Source organism: Pleurodeles waltl, chromosome 12 (genome assembly GCF_031143425.1).
Source record: "Pleurodeles waltl isolate 20211129_DDA chromosome 12, aPleWal1.hap1.20221129, whole genome shotgun sequence".
NCBI lineage: Eukaryota > Metazoa > Chordata > Amphibia > Caudata > Salamandridae > Pleurodeles > Pleurodeles waltl.
Genome location: NC_090451.1, coordinates 132,219,275 through 132,239,044, shown reverse-complemented (window position 1 = coordinate 132,239,044; position 19,770 = coordinate 132,219,275). Strand labels below are relative to the sequence as shown.

The window sequence follows — 19,770 nt, the reverse complement described above, 5'->3', positions numbered from 1 at the left end:
CGACCCGAGCACAGCCGCCATCAACCTCCATCAATGGATCCTCGACTGCGCCAACACCCTTGCCCCTCTCAAGAAACCCACCGCCATCCAAGGAAAGAAAAAACCAGCCTGGTTCACAGACGATCTCACCACCTCCAAAAGCATCTGCCAGAAGCTCAAAAAGAAATGGATCCAAGAACGCACACCCGACAACCTCGCCGTCCTCAAAAACGCCAACCGCGAACACCACCAACAGATCCGCACCGCCAAGCGCGCCCACTTCACCGAACGCATCAACAACAACGCCCATGACTGCAAAGAACTCTTCGGCATCGTGAAGGAACTCTCCAATCCAAAAGCCAACTCCAACGACATCCCGCCCTCCCAGAAACTCTGCGACGACCTCTCCACCTTCTTCCACCAGAAAATCGCTACCATCCACGACAGCTTCAACACCGGTCCACCGCCAGACCCCACCCCCGACGTCTCCTCCCGCGACTGCCGCCTCACCGCCTGGACCCACGTGGACGAGGCAGAAACCATAACAACCATGAACACCATCCACTCAGGCTCCCCCACGGACCCCTGCCCCCATCATGTTTTCAACTCAGCCAACGCCACCATCGCCCCGAACTCCGCAAGATCATCAACCTCTCCTTCACTTCTGCCACCTTCCCGGACAGCTGGAAACACGCAGAAATCCAACCCCTCCTCAAAAAACCCAAGGCTGACCCCAACGACCTCAAAAACTTCCGTCCGATCTCTCTCCTCCCTTTTCCAGCAAAAGTCATCGAGAAGATCGTCAACACTCAGCTCACCCACTTCCTCGAAGACAATTCCATCCTGGACCCCTCACAATCCGGATTCAGACGAAACCACAGCACTGACACTGCCCTCCTCGCCGCCACAGATGACATCAGACATCAAATGGACAACGGCGAAACCTCAGCCCTCATCCTCCTCGACCTATCAGCCGCCTTTGACACCGTCTGCCACCGCACCCTACTGACCCGCCTCCAGGAAGCCGGCATCCAAGATAAAGCCCTCCACTGGATCTCAGCCTTCCTCTCCGACAGAACGCAGAGAGTCCGTCTCTCCCCTTTCCGCTCCAAAGCCACCAACCTCATCTGCGGCGTCCCCCAAGGATCCTCCCTCAGCCCTACGTTGTTCAACGTCTACATGGCCCCCCTCGCTCAACTGGCCCGCCAACATCATCTCAGCATCATCTCCTACGCCGACAACACCCAGCTCGTCCTCTCCCTGACCAAAGACCCGCTCACCGCCAAAACAAACCTCCACGAGGGACTAAAATCCATCGCCGATTGGATGAACAACAGTCGCCTGAAACTCAACTCCGACAAGACGGAAGTCCTCATCCTCGGACGCACTCCCTCGGCCTGGAACGACTCATGGTGGCCCTCCGCCCTCGGACCCCCGCCCACCCCTGCCAGCCACGCAAGAAACCTCAGCTTCATCCTGGACTCCGCCCTCACCATGTCCAAACAGGTCAGCGCCGTCTCCTCCTCCTGTTTCAACACCCTTCGAATGCTCTGCAGAATCTTCAAGTGGATTCCAACAGAAACAGAAAGACGGTGACCCAGGCCCTCGTCAGCAGCAGACTTGACTACGGCAACGCACTCTACACAGGCATCCCAACCAAAGACATCAAACGACTCCAACGTATCCAAAATGCCTCCGCCCGACTGATCCTCAACATACCCCGCCGAAGTCACATCTCCCCTCACCTAAAGGAACTCCACTGGCTCCCGGTAGACAAGAGGATCACCTTTAAACTCCTGACCCACGCTCACAAGGCACTTCACAACACCGGACCCTCCTACCTCAACACCAGACTTAACTTCTACACTCCAACACGTCAACTCCGATCCGCCAACCTCGCCCTCGCCATCGTACCCCGAATCCAGCGCAAGACATCCGGCGGCAGATCCTTCTCCTTCTTCGCCGCCAAGACCTGGAACTCTCTCCCCACATCTCTTCGCCAGACCCAGGACCTCCTAGCATTCAGAAGGCTTCTCAAGACCTGGCTCTTCGACCACTAAATCAGCAGCACTCCCCCCCCCCCCCCCCCCTCAGCGCCTCGAAACCCTGACGGGTACATAGCGCGCTTTATAAATACTATGATTGATTGATTGATTGAGTGACCTGCAGTGCTTGAAGGCCACAGACTGAGAGACCAGTCTACGTTGGCTGCTCTTTGGATGTTCTGGAGGCAGGCATTCTGGCTGAGGGTTGACAGCTGCACGATGGGGAAAGCGGAACAGTGACAAGCGAAGATCCCCTTTGATGGGGGTCGGAAGAAGGGGGAGCAACTACCCGTCAGCCTGGGGAGAAGGTGGTGGAGGAGGGGTCACCGGACGTGTCGGTCAAAGCTATGTTTCAGGATCTGAAGAGCAGTCTGGCAGGAATTGATGGGAAGCTTGACCATTTAACTGAGCAGTTGAACCGTATCAGGGCCCGAGTGGATGATCATGACTCCCATATTGATCAACTGGAGGCGCATACTTCTGGACTGGAGGGCTTGCGGCAGGGTGAGCGGGAACAAATGCTACATATGGAGAGAGTGTTGGAAGATTTAGAGACTCGCTCGTGCCGCAATAATATTAGACTGATTAAGCCTCCCGGAATCTACAGATATGGGCAGGATGGAGGATTTTGTGGAAGGTATGCTTTCTGAACTTTTTCCTGGTCAGCTGTCTCGCTTGTTAGTTGTGGAGAGGGCGCATAGGTCACTGGGGCCCCGGCCTCCTCCTGGGACCCCTCCACGCCCCATTATTATCAGGCTACTGAACTATCGCGACAGGGATGCGGTTCTACGACTGGCTAGAGAGCGCCGCCCGGTGATATATAAGAACACTGAACTGAGCTTTTTTCCGGACTACACCACTGGTGTGCAGGCTGTGCGCAGGGCCTTCTTACCGATTAAACGCTCTCTTAGTCAAACGGATGCCAGGTTTTCTCTTATCTATCCTGCGAAAGTGAAAGTGCAGTATGGCGGCAAATCTCATTTCTTTACGGACCCGAAGCTGGTGGCTAAATTTGCCAAGACTCTTCCCCGGAGGTCTGCAGCGGCGCCCTCCAGTGACTGTGATGCAGAGCACGAGTCACTTAGCGATAACGAATGAATAGCTTTGACTGTTGATCGCTTACCTGGCGGTCTGGATATGCTGTCCAGTGCCTTGTTTGCTGCCTTATTTGCTGTCCTGACGTTATTCCTTTATTGGGGCCCAATGCCCGCCCATCCCAGTCCTGGTCGGGATGTTGGGTTGGGTGGCTAGTTGCACGCCCTTTGGATGAGTTTTGTTATCATGTTCAGTTGGGTACATGTGTTCATTGGGGGGTGGATACTTGCTTTGACCCGGTTAGGGGGTCTGCGTGGGTGGAGGGTGAGATTTAATATATGCTTGTTGTTATCTGTTTTTCTGATTCCTCTTTACTGTTCTGTTTTTCTGAGCGAGGCTGGTCGGTTTGGGGGCAGGGCAGCGCTGAACTATGTTCTGGACGAAGTGTGGCAATGACACAGGAGAGGGTGACATTGATCCGTTGTCTCTTGGAATGTGCAAGGTTTGAATGACGGACGCAAGGTGCGGCTTATATCTGCGTATGTAAAGCGCCAGAATATAGGCATCTGCATGCTATAGGAGACTCACTTGGTGGCAGCTACGATGAATCGTTTGAAAGCTGGGTGGATTGGGGAATGTCATGGCTCTGTCTATTCACGTTATGCCAGGGGGGTGGCGACTCTGATACGGAAGGGGATGCAATGGCGCACTCAGAGAACAATTGTTGATCCCCATGGTAGATATGTATTACTAAGCGGAACGTTGCTGGACAGGCCTTGCAGACTCGTGTCGGTGTACGTTCCTAATACGGATGACCCCGAGTTTTTTTGCGAAGTCTGGTGGTTGGTTGAGTCGATGGGGGGAGGTGCTGTGATCTGGGGAGGGGACTTCAATGTGATTCTTGATCCGGAGCGTGACCGGGAGAGCCTGGCACAGGTGCAGCATGTGGCAGCTACTCGGGCTCTTTCTGCAATTATGGCGGATGAGGCTTTGGCAAACTTGTGGCGGATGAAGCACGGCGAGACGAGAGAGGGCACATGTGTCAATGATTTACATAATAGCTGCTTGCGCATTGACCGCTGGCTGGGCTCGCGTGATGTGGCGCTGTGGACTCGGTCGGTGGATCGTCTGGTTCGTACGTAGTGGGACCACTCTCCGGTCAGATTGGAGCTTGCAGTGCCTGGTGGCCCTGCGCGTGCCTTTACGTGGCGTCTGCCCCAAGAGGCACTTCGGGATGAGCTGTTTCGCGAAGAGATAGGTTGGGATATTGTCCTTTATTTTGAGGTGAATGGTGGGTCTGTGAAGTCGGCAGGCAAATTGTGGGAGACCTTTAAAGTGGTCATCCCTGGGATTTGTATTTCAAAACAGCACAGTGTGCTGCGGGCGCTGCAACGGGAGCTGGCTGATCTAGAAGCTCAGATAGTGGAGTGGGAGTCTCGTTTGGCGGCAGATTGGTCTGGCGACACGCTGGCGGCTCTTAAAGACGCAGTATCTTCGTATGAAGAGGCCTCCATGAGGGAGATATGTTTTCTGGGGAGGTTTGCGAGGGTGAGGCGCTACGGTGAGGGAGAGTGAGCCGGATGTACGCTGGCAAATATGCTCCGTAGGCCCTGGGCCAGCAACTATGTTACTGAGGTGGATGACTTGGGGGGAGAGTGTGTGGTGGGCACGGATGGCGTGATGAAGGTATTCTCCAAATTTTTCATGGATCTGTACTTTGCACCTGCTGAATTGCCTGCTGAGGTGGTCCAGGACTACTTCTCTGAGATCAGCTTGGTCTGGTTTGACGATGCGCATAGGGTGTATTTTGATGCTCCTTTCTCTGATGAAGAGGTGAAGGCTGGGATTCGCGGTCTGCCTGGAGACAAGGCCCATGGCCTGGATGGTTTGACCCCTGCGTTTTACAAGGAATATTCTGATATCCTCGCGCCTCATTTGCTGGAGGTCTTTGATGCAGCCCTGCGGAAAGGAATACTTCCAGATTCCATCCGGGAGGCACTCATTGTCACGATTCTCAAGCCTGGTAAGGATCCACATAGCTGTGATTCCTATCGCCCACTCTCTATGATTAACACAGATAATAAGATCTTGGCCAAGATGATAGCGGCGCGGCTGCAGCCACTGATGACGAAACTGGTGCTGCCGGATCAGTAGGGGTTTATTCCGGGGCGGTCTATGGCGCACAACTTGCGGACGTTTTTTGCGGCTGCTGGATTGGTTGCCGCTGACGACGAGGCCGTGGTGGTGTTTTTGGACGCCGCAAAGGCGTCTGACTCGCTGGTGTGGCAATATATGTTTGCGCTTTTTGGTAGCGTGGGGATGAGTGCGCGCTTTGTGAGTGGGATCTGTTATACATGCAACCTGGAGCTTTATTACTATTGTGCGCAGACCCATTTCGCATATTACTGGATCTGCCTGGTTCGTTACATGCTGCATCTCGCCCCAGAGAGCGATGCGGTGTGGCTGGATGGTCTGGAGCGAGTACTGGGGGGCATGGCTCGGCCCCGCCCCCGGGGTGTGGACACGGTGGCGTGTACTGTCAGGGCTTGGACGGCTATCTTGAAGCGGTCTGGGGTACGCGAGCCCTTTGCACCGTCGATGTCGGTGGCCGCTGTGGCTGATGAGGCGATGTTTCGCGACTCGCAGCTGCAAAACTATCTCTGCGATTCGGACCTGTCGCTCCTGGGGGACTGGTTTGGGACAGGAAGTTGATCTCCCCGGAGGCGTTGCTTGGCGATGAGCCTGATAGCGCGCGACATCAGTTATATGTGTTGCGGTGTGTGCAATGCTCTGTGCGCGCTACCCTGGTCTCCCTGAGATTTCGTTGACATGTTGTGCGCTGGAGGTTCTGTGGAGTGCAAGGTCACCGAAGAAGCTTATTACTAAATTGTATGGCTGCCTGCAGGAACAATGGGGTGGATTGGCGATGGCTGCTAAAGCGAAGTGGGAGGCTGATGTAGGAGAGGACATTTCAGATGAAGTCTGGAGGACGTGTTGTGCGCATATGAGGGCGTTATCACCAAACTACAGGCTGCGCCTCATTCACTTCAAATTTCTACATTGTCTATATTATACTCCTCGAGGCTTGTGTACTATGGGGCTGCGCGGGGATGCTAACTGTGAACGTGGTAATGCTCCGGATGCTGACTTTCTTCATCTGGCATGGCACTGTGAGGAAGTACACAACTTCTGGCGGGAAGTTTTGCACGCGATTGAGATGATTGGACTAGAGTTGTCTCCCTCTCCTTTGCTGGCACTGCTGGGCAAGGTGGATGGGATGCCGCTGGCTGTGAGGAGATTGGTGGGCATGTTGTTGCTTCTAGCTAAACGCCGGGTTGCGATTTGCTGGGGCCGTGGCCGGCCTCCTTGGGTCTCTGACTGGCTGCGCGATGCTGTGTTCTGTCAGGAACAGCTGACGAGTTATTGAGAGCGGGCCCCGGAGGGTTCTAGGCCGCCCCTGCTATCTTATCTGGAGTCTGTTCATAACTAAGGGGCGCTCTTGCTGATTTGGTACGCTTGAGGGAAATATTTGTGTCGCCACTCCTGAGTCCTGTTGCTGGCTGTGAAGTTTGATGATGGTGATGTCTGCTCCCTTTCCTGGCTTCCTTGCTCTATTTTTGTTGATTGTTATTCAGTTTTTCGCCCTTCGTGCCAAGGCGTTTATTGTGGCTAGTCCGGCACTACGCTATTTGAAGACAGATATTTAAATATTACATTTCGACTCGGTCTATTGGAACTGAGTGGGACCTTCCAGAGAGTCTCCTTATTGTGAGCTAACAGAGAAGTTTCATAGATGTAACAGGACGTGGCTATGTCTGCATTAATGTTGTAAGGGCTGAAGGGTATCTTTTGTCTGTTACCAAAATCATAAATAAATAAATAAATAAATACAAAAAAAAAAAACTACCCACTGCTTCTGTGCACCCCCTGCATTTACAGCCTCCGGTCAGAGGCAGTGACTCGGCTTAAATCCCTTTGGGATTGGGTCTAGCCACCTCACCGCCCAGTTCTGCTGCTACACCAGGTGTTTGTTCTACTGTTTGTTTTAATGTATCTGTTTGGAACCGATATGATGTTTCATCAGAAGTAGACTGACTGTCCATTCCCCCCCCGGGCAGTCTGCTAACTGAAACTTCTACAGTTGCAGCAACTTTCGAAAAGGAGCCTGATGTACAGGTGGCTGGGCCTGGCCATTCTTTCTCACTCGTGAGTTGGAATGTGACAGGATCCAAAGATAAAATCTTAAATCCAGATTGGCTCGCCTTCATTGACAAATTCAATTTGTTTGTCATTCAAGAGACTTAGGCTATTACACCTCATTCATGCAGAGGTTTTGCCTGTTATTTTTGTACACCTACAGCCCCTCCTCATGGGAGAGCTAGGGGTGGGCTCTCTATATGGGTTGAACTCAATCTTAGGGCAGAAGATTCAGTAATTTATAAAGCTAGCTCTGCTTATCAGGCTCTTCTCATTAAAAATGACCGTAGTTCTTTTTGTTTCTATCTGGTAACTTTTTATAATAATGATTTTGTCAATTCTTTTTCCCTTCTCTTTGGGGAGCTGTTCTGTTTCATTATGAGTCTGAATCCTTAGCGACTTTGTGCCCCAATCTTTGTTGTGGGGCGATTTTAACGTCAAACTTCGGGGTGCACTTATTTATTTAGATGTCACGGGCTGAGTAGCTGAAGTTGCCCCACTGGATGTCAGAAAGAAGGAGTTGATGAATTTTGTTGCCTCTTACGACCTTGTGGATGTGCTTAATAACTACTTTTAGGACGGGGGCCCCAGTGAACACACCTACGGGGGGAGGTGGAGCATCGATTATTGATTATATATTTGTTTCTAGGCACTTACTACAGTGGTGAGTTAATAGTTCTGTCATCAAAACCATATGGGGGAGCTTAATGCTCTTTCAATAAAAGGGGTTGTTTCCCTGGCGGCGGGCATTGGAATTAATAAACACTCTAGTGATTGGCAGAGATAAGTCAGGCATTTTAAAGACCCTAGTGCAATTCTTGTTCTTCTTTTCAAAAGACACCTGGGGGTGTTTAGCAGAGGATTCAAGGGAAGCCTTATTTGCTTGTTATCAACACCTTTGCTCCTCCATCAGGAATGGTCACTCTGCCCCGGAACACTCAAGGGACTTCTTAAAGGCTTAAAGTAAGTAGTTTTCCTCCAAAAAAGCCCAGGTGCAGTGATACTTACTTTAAACCTTCGGGAAAGTGCATTTTATGAAAAACAAAATAACAAAGAAAAAATACAACTTTCCAATATTTGATCTCAGCAATGTGTATATTATATCTTAACTCGTTCAAGGCAAACATTCAGAACTAGCCGTATACTTTTAATGCTCAGGTATGCATCCAATAATTGTTTTCAAAGCGCATAGAAAGGCTGCAGATAAAAAGTGGTAGCAGAAAGTCTTTAGAGACCACGTATATTATGATAACATAAAGAGAAAGGGAGCTATAGTGAGAGACTTAGAGGATACAGAAAGGCATAAATAAACACGAGCACAACTTGTGAGGTGAAGTGACAGATGTGGGATGACTACAGCAAATGACTAAAAAATAGTAGCTATGCAGAAAGACAGACTGCAGAAAGATGACAGAGAAAGACTGAATAGCGGATGCAGAGTGAGACTTCAGAAAGATAGGCATCACAGAGAGAAAGGCTGTGGAGAATTTGCAGAACGGCTGCATAGAGAGGAAATGAAAGGTAAGGAATAGGAGCAGAAAGACCTTCAGAAGTTGGAATGAACACTGAGCTTTGGCACAAAGCTGTTTACACCTCAGTTTACAGATTTGACAGAGGGTTTGTATAGAATCTCTAGGAAAAGGGATTTCAGCTGCTGTTGTGTGGCATGAACTGTGTAAATGAAAAGATCCCCTGCAGAAAGCAAGTCAGATTTAATCATAAAACCCAGACACATTAAAAGACCTTAGAAAACAATACCTGGGCATTCAGATGACACCTAACTAAGCACATTTCTTAGAAACTTGAGGGGAGTCATTTGAGAATACCTTGATGGGGCCAGGTACTGTTATTCCTGGTGGTGGACGCAGCAATATTCAAAATGGTCACACTGCCAAAATGGTTATACATTTTACGAAGTACTTTGACAAAATAGACAAGATCACACACGCCCAACATTGTCCTCCAATCCCAACAGCAACCAATATTTAACCCGCTGCCAAATGTCAGGGCTTATTGGTGGCAGCACAGCTACAGTCAACGACTGGGGATTCGCTTCAAGAACAGACTCAGCCATGAGAATGAAAACGCTGAGACTGGATGAACATACATTCATACATATGTACTTAGACTCTTTCGATTGTAAAAATATAAGGTAACACAGCTGCTGGGCCCCTCCCAGGTGACATCAGATGCATGGGAAAAAGTGACAAAGTAACTGGGGTGGCATAGAAAGGTGACCAAGCAAATAATGCTGTGAAGCGGCACATGCTAAAAGAGGCCAGGAGGCTGTCTAGGTTCCCCCAATGGGAAAATATAGGTTTTTCCAAGATAGGGGACATAGTGGAAGCAAGGGAACTAAAACCATTTGAGACACCACTACAGGAGCATGAATCCATATCCATGCCGAAATACAAATTCCTCCCATTTCAGCGTGCACTGTGAACACTCAGAAAATAGACTGGCTAGGGGTAGAACTAAGAGAATGTAGCCCCCTAGAGAGCAGACTGCTTGAAGAGGAGAACACTCGCACAGTAGTCTCACAAATATGTAAAAATAAACCTGATGAACTTACAACAGGTAGAGGGACCAGGGAGAAAGACATAGACCCCGTGGAAGACATGGATTGGAAGGCGGCTTTAATGCACCCTAAAAATGTAGCCATCAAAGTCAGACTGAGACAAATCAGCATCCATTTTAGGACATCCTCATTCCTCACTCCTCATCCCTACTTCTCAACCCTGCTTCTCATCCATCATCCCTACTTCTCATCCATCATACATCATCCCTACTTCTCAAGCATCATCCCTACTTCTCATCATCATATATCATCCCTACTTCTCATCCATCATCCCTACTTCTCATCCATCATCCCTGCTTCTCATCCATCATCCCTACTTCTCATCCATCATCCCTACTTCTCATCCATCATCCCTGCTTCTCTTCCATCATCCCTGCTTCTCTTCCATCATCCCTACTTCTGATCCATCATCCTTACTTCTCATCCATCATATATCATCCCTACTTCTCATCCATCATACATAATCCCTACTTCTCATCCATCATACATAATCACTACTTCTCATCCATCACCCCTACTTCTCATCCATCATCCCTGCTTCTCTTCCATCATCCCTGCTTCTCATCCATCAAACATCATCCCTACTTCTCACTTCTCATCCATCATACATCATCCCTACTTCTCATCCATCATCCCTGCTTTTCATCCATCATCCCTACTTCTCATCCATCATCCCTACTCCTCATCCCTGCTTCTCATCCCTACTTCTCTTCCATCATCCCTACTTCTCATCATCATATATCATCCCTACTTCTCATCCATCCATCTTCTCATCCATCATCCCTACGTCTCTTCCATCATCCCTACTTCTCATCCCTGCGTCTCATCCCTGCTTCTCATCCATCATCCCTGCTTCTCATCCATCATCCCTGCTTCTCATCCATCATCCCTACTTCTCATCCATCATATATCACCCCTACTTCTCATCCATCATACATCATCCCTACTTCTCATCCATCATACATCATCCCTGCTTCTCATCCATCATACATCATCCCTGCTTCTCATCCATCATCCCTACTCCTCATCCCTGCTCCTCATCCCTACTTCTCTTCCATAATCCCTACTTCTCTTCCATCATCCCTACTTCTAATCCCTCATCCCTGCTTCTCATCCCTCATCCCTGCTTCTCATCCCTCATCCCTGCTTCTCATCCATCTTCCATCATTCCTATTCTCATGCCTCAACCATCATCCCTAATACTCATCCATCATCCCTACTCCTCATTCCTCATCCCTCAGTCATACCAACACATTTTCAGTTTTGTGAAACACACCTTCACACTGATTGGTTAGGATTACTTATAGCAGTGAAATCATGTGTACTAGAGAACTGAAAGAGAAAAAGAGACTTACTGTATCAATGTGGAAGTTATATGTTTTGAACATAAAACAAAAAAACATTTATAAAAAAAAGACCTCAGAAGATAGAGAAGTGCTAGACAAAATCCCGAAACACAGTCTGGATCTCTTAGGTGACTCACATGCCACAATCTGGTGGGAAATCAGCTGTTTTCAGTGGTATGCACTAGTACCTTATCTCAAACATATTCATACCTAGATTATCTGTCGCCCAAAATTGGCTTTCTTCATCCTCCGTCCTCCTCAAAACTCTGCAGGGCAAAGAGCCAGTTTCGTCCTGCAGCAGGAGGAAGCCCGACCGTGAGGAGGCCCGCAGCACACCAATCACCACCTGTGAAGAAAAGGACTCCATGAGAGAGGGATATGGCCTTGTGCCCTGTGAGTACATAACCTGCCACCATCTTTCATTCTGCATTTTTAACCACCAGACCAGTTGCCTTGACATTTTAGCATTTTAGAGATAAAGGAACCACTATAGGCTTTGCCAGTAGTTGGAGGAGAAAATCAAACAAACACCTTTTCATTAGCTGTATTTCTGCCAAAACCAGCCCTTGATACTGCAAGACCACAGCAAGGATTGTGAAGTACTGTTCAATAGTGAGGCCAGGGAGCACACTCATCCCTCCTGCGTACAGTTCATTGCCACTCGTGTACCACTGTGAACCTTAAACTCATCTTTTATAATTATCCAATTGTGAAATACTTGCTGAACCACAGAGTGGCTAGGTAATAATGTAGAAAACTTAAGACCCAGACTACTAATAACTGAACAGGCTAACAGTATTCCCATACGCACAAAAATCCAGCACCATTCTCAGTTTGTGGAATGCTCTAAAAACACAGAGCAAGTAGATGGTGATAGGTCAGGCCAGAAGACAACGCTGGATATTATTATTATTAACCAGTCTTGTATGCGCGCAGATACCCACATGGGGTTTTCTGGCGCTCTAGCAGCAGGTTGGACCTATGCAGGCCCCACTGACTCAGAACAACCACGTCTTCAGCTATCTGCGAAAGGTAGACAGCGAGGTACAGGTTCTTAAGGGTTCTGGTAGGGATTCCACAACTTAGGACCCTGGTATGCAAAGCAGCAGCCTCCTATGTTTGTACGTTTGACTCTGGGGACAGTGCACAGGGAAAGTTCGCTAGAGCGAAGGGGATGGGTTGGCTGATGTGACATCACCAGATCGTTAAGGTAGTGTGGGCCTGCCCCTGATCTAGATCTGTACACATAGCACAATGCTTTGAAGGGAATTCGCTTCTCGACCAGAACCAATGAATATTCCAGAGGGGAGATAAAGCAGAGGTGGCTTTGGGGCATCTAGTTCACATCCTTGCTGCTGAGTTCTAAACCACCTGCAGCTGTCTGACGGGTGCTTTATTTGCCCTCAGATACAGAACGTTGCTGTAGTCTAGCCTTGCCATATTGAGGTTCTGAATAACTGTCCTTTGAGCTGGAACCTGGAGTTCCGAATGGTATTCTCACAACCATTTTAGAGCGACAAAACAGGTGGCAGCCACCTTTGCCACTTCCAGCTTTATGGACAACTTATCGTCCTACAGGAAGCCAAGCTTCTTGAACTTGGGGACTGGATCCGGAAAAGCACCCAAAGTTTCTGGCCAATGCTGTGGACCCCAAGCTCCCGGGTTCTTTACCAGCACCTATCATTTGGGCTTGTTTCATTAAGTATGAATGAGTTATTTTTCTTCCACTTGGCGACCAAGCCCAAACAGGAGATCACGGCCTGCAGGTTGTGGTCTTGACCAGATGACAAGGAGAAGGTGATTTGCGTGTCATCAGCATATGAAAATAAAGTGAGGCCCCAGCTTTCCACTAAGTCAGCCAATGGGCGTACATAGATGCTGAATAATGTTGGGCTTATGGCTGATCCTTGAGCTACTCCTGAAGTAAGATTATGCTGTTTGGAAGAGGCACTGTTTGAGGTAACCTGGAAGGAGCGATCCTTTAAGAAGGATGTCACCCAGGCTAGGTCTGTCCCTTGGATATAATCAGACATTTTGTTGATGGGAGTGTGCTGTGCAAAGAGGGCATTGGGACTGAAATGTGGATCCAGAGGACTTGAGGACTTGAATACGTATGAGGCAAAGACCAAATAGGAGCCATTAAGGTTATTGAAAATTACACATACCTCTAGAATGCAATTTATGCTTAGTACTGGTGCAATGAACAGAAACGTGTGAAAGGAAGGATGCCATTACGATGGAGTGGGCTTGCAATACGCAAGAGACTATCCAACAAGCAGCATACACCTTAGAAGCTCACCTAACACTGGCATTTGCACAAAGACTAAATCATCTAATTCTGATTGCATTTAAGATAGAACTTTCAAGTTCTTCTGACATTCAAAATAGTCATTATTTCTTGGTACTAGACGTGGCCTAATCAAGGACACAAGCAAAGCGATAATCTGGTTAATGTGAAAATCAGAGCTGACCTGAAGAAAAAGGACAGCGGCATCCTAATCATCACCCTGTCTTTATGAAAAACAGCTATCAAGCGATAGCCACCAAAACGTTTCATGGGTCCATTTCAGTTCTCTTCCTAGGCACAGTATTTGTTTTAGCTTAGGCTTGCGACCTGTTCCCTTTTACCCAGATAATAAGGTCTGTTTTTCATTTATTCGATTTTATTCATTTTAGCACAGCTTGTTTTAGCAGCAACGTTTTTATTTTCATAATCAGTTGCTATTCTGCGAGAGCTTCATTATCAGTGTTATGGATGACATATTTTTTCATTGTGTTCTTTTACTCCGGGTTAGCAGGAACAGAATGGAAGCCACATAGGATAATATTTTTTATTGCTGCCACAATACTGCATAAACAGTCCAGCACTTGGGTACATACCCACATCAGGCGTCTGTGCAAGAAGCAAACATGTCCCCTATATAAACATTTTGTGGGACAAACGGCATTAGAGCGGGTTCCAGCCAGGATTTTTCATCCATACAAAAGGGTAAGGGCAAGATTTCCGTGAGGGGTTTTCAGAGTTCCAAGCGCATAGGCTATCACAAATCACCTTTACTATTTGGGTTTGGTTGAGGTACCGCTAGAGAGCTGGGAGGGTTGGGCCAACAGCTGCCAACTGGTGAAGGAGGGACCCTGTCACTTACAAGCAGAGGTGGTGCCGCCCCAAATTCATCAGTCTCATTACTAAACTGAATTCCTTATGACACAGCATCACCAACGATGGTGTAGGCACTAATTTTATGAGTCTCCTTAGTATCTCTGTCTCACACACACTAAAGGTACCCTACGTACCATTATACAGTGACATATGTGGTCTCAGGGGCAATCCTCCACAGCTAAATAGGGAGCACCTATCTAGGCTGTAAGTTGTTCAACCTTGAACCTTAAAAGGATTTTTCCCCCATTGGTGTCCCAACCCTAATACGTATTCTTTAATATGGCAAACGTGATAAACATTTGGGAGAACTGCAGACATCCACTCACATAGTTTCTTTTAGCCCATGGCTTAAAAGAAGAGGGAGGGGATTTTACATTGGTCGTGGAAGCCCATGACGCATATAGAAGGGAAAAATCCTACTCTTGGGTCACCTTCCTGAAACGGATGCAAATACACATACATTTCATGCATACAAAATAGCAAACGTACTACAGCAGTACCAAGCTCATCAATAATACTTAGAGATACCGCTCTCTTACCAAGAACAATGAAACCTATTCAATGGCGCCTTCCACATGTAATACAACCCGTGAGATTAGGTCATTTAAGTAATGATGGACTGACGTGGCCAACACTGGGCGTGTACACACCCCATTCCAGTGTGCAGGATATGGCAGTATCTGAAATACGCACACTTTACAATGAGCTACTAGCATTATATAGACATGTAATACAATCTGTGATGCAGGCTTTGAACACCGCCCCAGCAAGGGCTACTCCACCTGTTCATCAATTGGCCCTTCCGGGACTTAATCCACTAACAGTCCATTCAATAATGGGAAAAGCACCCACAAAGCAGGAGAAGATACCGTTTTGGATTGTACAAAAAACAAACTAGCCAAAAGCAGTGTTTCCCCATACGGGACCCCAAGACAAATATAGAATTCTCACAATGTGCTTTCTGTTTAGTATGGTTCCCTCAACAGAGGGCTGAAACACTTGTGGTTCGGTCTTCATCGCAAATTACACTATCACACATGGTACCCCGACACTTGCAATTTACTGTAAGTGTTCAAACAAATTCAAAATGAACACGGGACACACCGGATAAACGGAGTGGGATGATTGGAAATGTGAGGTGACTACGCGAAGCCGAAGGACTTACAACGTCCCTCAGAAGCTTATGTCAAAAAGAGGCCAAAACTCCTCAACAAAAGCACAAATTTAAAAAGCTGCAATTTCAACTAAAAATACCAGTCTCGCTGGATTTAGACAGCGGACAGGCTCGTCTCCCCGCCCAACAGGGTTTATTAATAAAATATCTAAATTGAGGTGGACATAGAGTGCACCATTGAAGTTATATTCACTGAACTGTGATATACTATTGGCAGAAAAATACTGGCCACCTGAATTTGTCAGCAAGCTCTCAGATGGGGGCAGTGTCATTTTGCCTTCTTTCTCAGTCCTAGTTCCAGATGTGGTAGAGGAACCCTATGCCACTGATTGGACATTGAAAAGTCAGGATCTAAGTGTATTTAGCTCATTAGTCTCACAGCAGTGCTTTTTTGTTTGCCACAAGGCTATAAGAATAGGCCAGGGTTGTATTCAGCCTGTATAACATCAATATTAAATAAGAGTAATCCTGAGGCATTGTCATGTGTGGATGATATCTATTTCACTGATGACGACCTCAACATACATCTTGTCAGGGTGGACTGAATCGTGTTAGGATTCGCCGCCCAGGGCTACAAATTTAATTTCAAGAAAACTAAAATTGCTTTCTTCAGTGTCCTATTTCTGGGATACAAGCTATGAGATGAAGGCAGGAGCCTGGTCCGCACTTTCTAGAAAAATGTGCTCAACTTCAATCTCCAAATACCATTAAGAAATTGCACTCATTGCTGGGTTTCTTTAACTTTGGCAGAACATACATTCTTGATTATGGGCAACGCATAAAATCTCCTTATGATCTAATTATTCCAGGTTTTTCAAGCAAACACTGGACAGTAGAACAAACACACATTCTTAGAGAACTGCAGCAAGACATGCTAGATGCTAGAAGCAAAACATTTACACACACACGACAACAAAACAAATCTGGTCATCAGAATAATTGCTGGTGCCATCAGCCTTATCTATGTCACGTTCAACAAAGGTGAAAAGATACACATAGCATACAAATTGCGTTTTGCACCAACATAAAAAATTGTGACTGCTGTTTAGGTGGCTGTCATCAAGGAGAGGCCACTTGTCCAAGGGAAAGGCATTATTGTCCTTACCACGGTGCCAGCCTTTGAGGCTGCCACCGAAGCTAGTGTTCCAAACGCCAAAGCATTACATCCACGTTGGATTTAATGGGCAATCTCCCTGACGGACACTGATGTTGATTACATCTTGGACCCAAAACTTCAGCAGATTCAATAATTCTTCCAATGTGAATAGGAGTACCCCACACTTCTAATATACTACCACTTGACCAATACTGAATGGTCATTTGCACTGATGGTTCAGCACAACCAGGTGTAGGTACTAAACATGAATATTCAGCCGCTTGCAAAGTCGTAATTGAGTAATGAGGGATGGTACCTTCAACCCCCAAAACACCTACATGCATACCCAGGAGGACTGCACTGCGCAAATGGCAGAGCTTGAGGCTCTTGTCTTGGCACTGTAACATACAGATCCAGACCAACCAAAAATAATTGTATGTGATTCGTACTATTATGTCCAGTCCTCTAATGATTACCTAGATCACTGGCACCTTAACGGCTTCAGAGATTCCAAAGGGAACACCATCGAGCACAGAAACTTGTGGGGGAGGATAGCTGACCTTCGGGACAGACTACCAAAGGCTCATGTAGTGCATACATTGGGCCGTCAACATGTGGGAATACACGTTGTAGGAAAAACTTTGACTGATGAAGCTGACAAATCTGCAGTAGCTACAGCTTCAGTTGCTGCAATAACTCGTTCTCATACAAGGCTGAATAGTGAGACACTTGCTGATGTGAAGCCTTCTGCTGACGGGAAGCCTTTATCAAAAGCATATCCTGTAAATAGTCCTACCATCTCAGTACGAAAAACATTGCATTTGCAACCATTCCAGGAGTGAGAGATTGCGTCACCCCCCAACAAATACCAGATATTAGATCTCATCAAAGCAGCGCATGAGGGTGTTGCTTCTGCTCACGCAGGGGTGGCAGCTGCAATATTTCTATTGCAAAAATGCTTTTGGTGGCCAGGTCTTCACAGACAGACCAAGCAATATGTAATTTGTTGTGACATTTGCCAACAAATTAAAGGGTCTACTATCAAACGCCCACCGCAGACATCTGTCCTAATTTGCAAGATACCACTACAATGTGTGTACCTGGACCATTGTGGTGCCTTACAACCTAATGGTGCATACAAATACATCTTTGTCACTGTTGATTCCTGTTCTAGATTCATTTGGGTATGGCCACAATGGTCGGCTGACGCTCGGACTGTTATTAAGGATTTACAAGACTTTGTCAGTGCATATGCGGTTGCAGCATTTTACTTGGACCAGGTCCCTGCTTTTGCCTCTAGGGAATTCAGGGACACCATACGAACAATGGCGTGTTCACCCTATCACCCCGAAGGAAATAGTGTTGTGGAGAGGAAGAACCAAGACTTAAAGCAGTTCTTAACAGCGAGAATTTTGGGTTCAGGCCATAGTTGGTTACATCACCTATATGGGATCCAGAGAGCACTGAACAATCTGCCCAGAAGGTCTTTGGGAGGTTGCACCCCATACGAGGTCCTCTTTGGGATACCTATGTATGTCCATGATCTTGATGGTCCTGGTGCGGTGGCAGCAGACACACCGTTTGACATAAATGAATGTGTAACTATTTTACAGGAGCTACAGCAATTTCATGATGTGAATTCCTCTGACTGTGCCACCACCTTGGGAATAAGGACTTTGCCAACAACATTTACAAGCTAACGTCAGGGCTCTAGTGCGTGAAAATATTGCTGTACAAAAGGAGTTTGGCCCATCCTAAAAAGCACCGCTTCCAGTCCTGGGAATACCTGGTACCAGAACTGTCATCACACCACCACAGCCTGTTTCCAGAGAGAACAGATTTGTTTCCATTAATAACGTCAAATTGCACCATGTGGCCAATCATGCACAGTAGACCAAAAGATCCTTCAGGTACCACTTGTTCCCCTCTCACTACTTGGCAGGATATACCGCTGCAAGCAGTAAACAATGTTTCGGCAAGTAGCAATGCTACAATTGCCTCTTCAAGCCTGGGGAGGGTGGAGAATGAGCTTCTGCTGATTCCTGTTACCACTTCACTGACAAGAAACATCTAAGATGCGGAACTTTACTATTCCAATTCAACACAGACGGATGAAATTGTCTACTATGAACCACCACAAATGGGCTCATCCACCAGCTCTGCACCGACTCCTGTGATTGCACAGACTGCTTCTGGTTATTTCATTGACATTGATGACTTATCTTCTGACTCATCTGCTTCTGCAACTGAAACTGTATCAATCAAAGACACGTAAGCTGTACATGTGGCTTAAAAACAATTACTTAATTTCTCCATGGTATTATCTGTGGATACTGTTGACATTGCTTGCCTTTCTGCTTTGGATTGATTTTGTTATTGTTTTCTTTCTTTTTAAAAATAGTCATTATCTTCCTGAACACTCTGCCGTCCAGCGGGTGGATAAGGTTTTAACACCTTACCTAGCTTCCCATAAGGTCCGAAGAGACTTGTGCTTTGTGAACATTTAAGCAGTTTGGATTCCAGATGGGATTGTTTGGGATAAATTACCATTTGATATATAAAGTCCAACTGAGGTCATTCAAATTCCATAGCTGTTTAAAATTTCAATGATTGATTTCATTACACCTGGTAGTGTTTCCGATTACCGGGATGTTAAAACAGCTGATTCCACACTTTCTATTATATATATTATACTGTATTTGAAAATGAAGACGTGTATATGAACACAACAAATTATGGGGAAATGTTCTGCTATCACCACCACAGACATTACTTTCTGCACTGAGCTAGTACTCCAAGATTAGTTTACAGTTACACACAATGGGAACATTGTTCAGCTCCACCTGTGGTGAGATCCAAAACGTATGTAGATAAGTTTGCGTACTTTACTTTTGCGTACTTTACTGGGCATGACACTAGAAATGCTGAATTGTACGCCTTCCAGAATGAGGAAAATACTGTTAACCAACATAAAATTGATCTATTCAAATTTGTTTGTTTCCCAGCTTACTGTTGAATGGTATGAGCATTGGAAAACACTGTTGATTTGAAGAGTGTATGGGGAACAAAAGATTGCCAGATACAGGGTAGGGAAGCTTTGTTTAGAGGATGCCTTACTCCTCTACAAATTATTATATTTTTAAATGACACCGTCCAACAA

The 19,770-nt window shown here is 46.9% G+C and overlaps 1 protein-coding gene across 1 annotated transcript in view; it reads right to left on the bottom strand.

The window, feature by feature from the left end:
- CTC1 (CST telomere replication complex component 1) overlaps nucleotides 1-19,770 on the bottom strand; it is a 158,280-nt gene that overhangs the window by 76,081 nt on the left and 62,429 nt on the right. Inside the window, exon 11 of the mRNA XM_069216790.1 lies at nucleotides 11,391-11,526. Coding sequence (XP_069072891.1) covers nucleotides 11,391-11,526 — 136 coding nt within the window. The remainder of the gene's footprint in view (nucleotides 1-11,390; nucleotides 11,527-19,770) is intronic.